Genomic DNA, 1,821 nt, shown 5'->3' on the forward strand with positions numbered 1-1,821 from the left:
GCATCAAGCATGAAAGCTGTTACCCAACCAGGCTGATGTTGCTGATAAGAAACTACTGTGTGTGTGTGTGTGTGTGTGTGTGTGTGTGTGTGTGTGTGTATAAAGCCGCAGCCTACAGATCCTGCTTCACTTCGACTCAGCCTGAGGTCACAGCATGGCCTTCAGCCGACTTGTCATCGTGATGCTGCTGATCCACGCCGCAGGTGAGAAATATGATTCTGAATTCATTTATTCAAACTTATCTAATCAATACTATCAATACTTACTAGTAGAATCTTAAACTAAAATCAAAAGTGTCATATTGGTAGTTCTTGCTAGTTGGAATTCTTTGCTTTCTTGCGTACAGTTAGATGAGATGTTAGCATTAACTATCTTGACCAAGGAAACTTCAAGATGTTGACTGCAGGGGCTGGAGGTCGGGCACCTAACCCCAGAATCCATAGAGACATCATGAAAGCTGTGACTCCTTGGCATAGAAGGGTTCAGAATCGTTTTAAGCACCTTCTAAAAGGCCATTGATAATTTAACTAACTAACCAAGATGTACATGGACTTTAATGGATAGTTTAAAGGAGTTCAAACCTAGAATCTTCTGGTCCATAGTCAGATCCGTTATCGATGGCCCCATCAGCGTTATAAAGTCTGTTGTGCTTTCAGGTGTTCTTGGTGCTGAGGTGAGGAGCTCCATCATTGGGGGGGGGGATGCCGGTAAGGGCAGATGGCCACAAATGGCCTTCCTGAAGGCCATCACAGCTGATGGTGTGCACAAGTGGCTCTGTGGCGCCACCATCCTCAACAGTGAATGGGTGCTGACTGCTGCTCACTGCTGGGATAAGTAAGTGCTCTTTTCAGGACCCTCATCCTCTTCCGTATCGTGACTACACTGGTTATTGTAGATATGTATCAAAATCAATACATTACATTTTAATAAAATCCTTCTCAATTTAATGGTATTCAAAAACAACAAAACGTAACAAAGTTTAGTGGGCAGGTAGAATCAGAATACTTTTTTTATCTCCAGGGAAAATATGTTTCGTGAGAGTTGTTCTATTTGAGAATTAAATATAATCAAGGATAAATATAAGTATATATAATACAAATATGTAAACAAAAGTGAATTGTGTATCACAGTCCCTACATCTATGAATGACGAAAAAGTAGCTAATGTGTGTTTGCGTTGCCAGACACCCTAACCCTGATATCCACCGATCGATGGTTTGGGTGGGCACGCACGAACTGAAAAAAGCGTCTGCTCGTTACCATGGCATCCTTCACTTCATTCCCCACTCTGAGTACAAGGCCCTTAACACCGGCTTCCAAAACGACATCGCCCTTATCAAGCTGAAGAAGAAGGTGAGGTTCAATGGTTTGGTCAAAACGGTGACTCTGCCCGGCCCTGATGACATCATCCCCCCCTCCTCTGAGTGTTGGATTGCCGGCTGGGGGAACATTGGCGCCAACAGTAAGTCATGCATGGCAAGCAGCACACACTGTGAGGCCACATATCAGTCACATCAAACAGCTTATCGTCAACATATAGAAATGCTAAATTGAGGGGCTGGACATTCCTAATTAAATGTTTGACTTTTCGAAATGAGCTTTTAAGGATATATCTCAGCATTTACAATAATCAACATCTCAACCGCACCAGGATGTGGATAAAGGCTGCGAGTTGCAGACTACCTCCTGACGTGTGTGTGTGTGTGTGTGTGTGTGTGTGTGTGTGTGTGTGTGTGTGTGTGTGTGTGTGTGTGTGTGTGTGTGTGTGTGTGTGTGTGTGTGTGTGTGTGTGTGTATGTGCGTGCGTGCGTGCGTGCGTGTG

At 44.0% G+C, this 1,821-nt stretch overlaps 1 protein-coding gene across 1 annotated transcript; it reads left to right on the forward strand.

Annotated features, from left to right (window-relative positions):
• Positions 1-94: 94 nt before the first annotated feature.
• On the forward strand, positions 95-1,568 carry LOC104952954 (transmembrane protease serine 2-like). The gene is made up of 3 exons (XM_010779859.1): positions 95-203; positions 657-834; positions 1,184-1,568. Exons 1-3 carry the CDS (start codon positions 155-157, stop codon positions 1,551-1,553), a joined length of 597 nt encoding a protein of 198 aa, XP_010778161.1. The 5' UTR covers positions 95-154; the 3' UTR covers positions 1,554-1,568.
• The last annotated feature ends 253 nt before the right edge of the window (positions 1,569-1,821 follow it).

This window comes from Notothenia coriiceps, unplaced genomic scaffold (assembly GCF_000735185.1).
Source record: "Notothenia coriiceps isolate Sejong01 unplaced genomic scaffold, NC01 NC01_scaffold00020863, whole genome shotgun sequence".
NCBI lineage: Eukaryota > Metazoa > Chordata > Actinopteri > Perciformes > Nototheniidae > Notothenia > Notothenia coriiceps.

Bases quoted from the DNA above. Each gene is read 5' to 3' on its own strand.
- LOC104952954 (XM_010779859.1), top strand. From the start codon at position 155: ATGGCCTTCAGCCGACTTGTCATCGTGATGCTGCTGATCCACGCCGCA. The intron at 204-656 runs GTGAGAAATATG...TTGTGCTTTCAG, and splicing joins GCTGCTGATCCACGCCGCAG to GTGTTCTTGGTGCTGAGGTG. The intron at 835-1,183 runs GTAAGTGCTCTT...TTGCGTTGCCAG, and splicing joins GCTGCTCACTGCTGGGATAA to ACACCCTAACCCTGATATCC.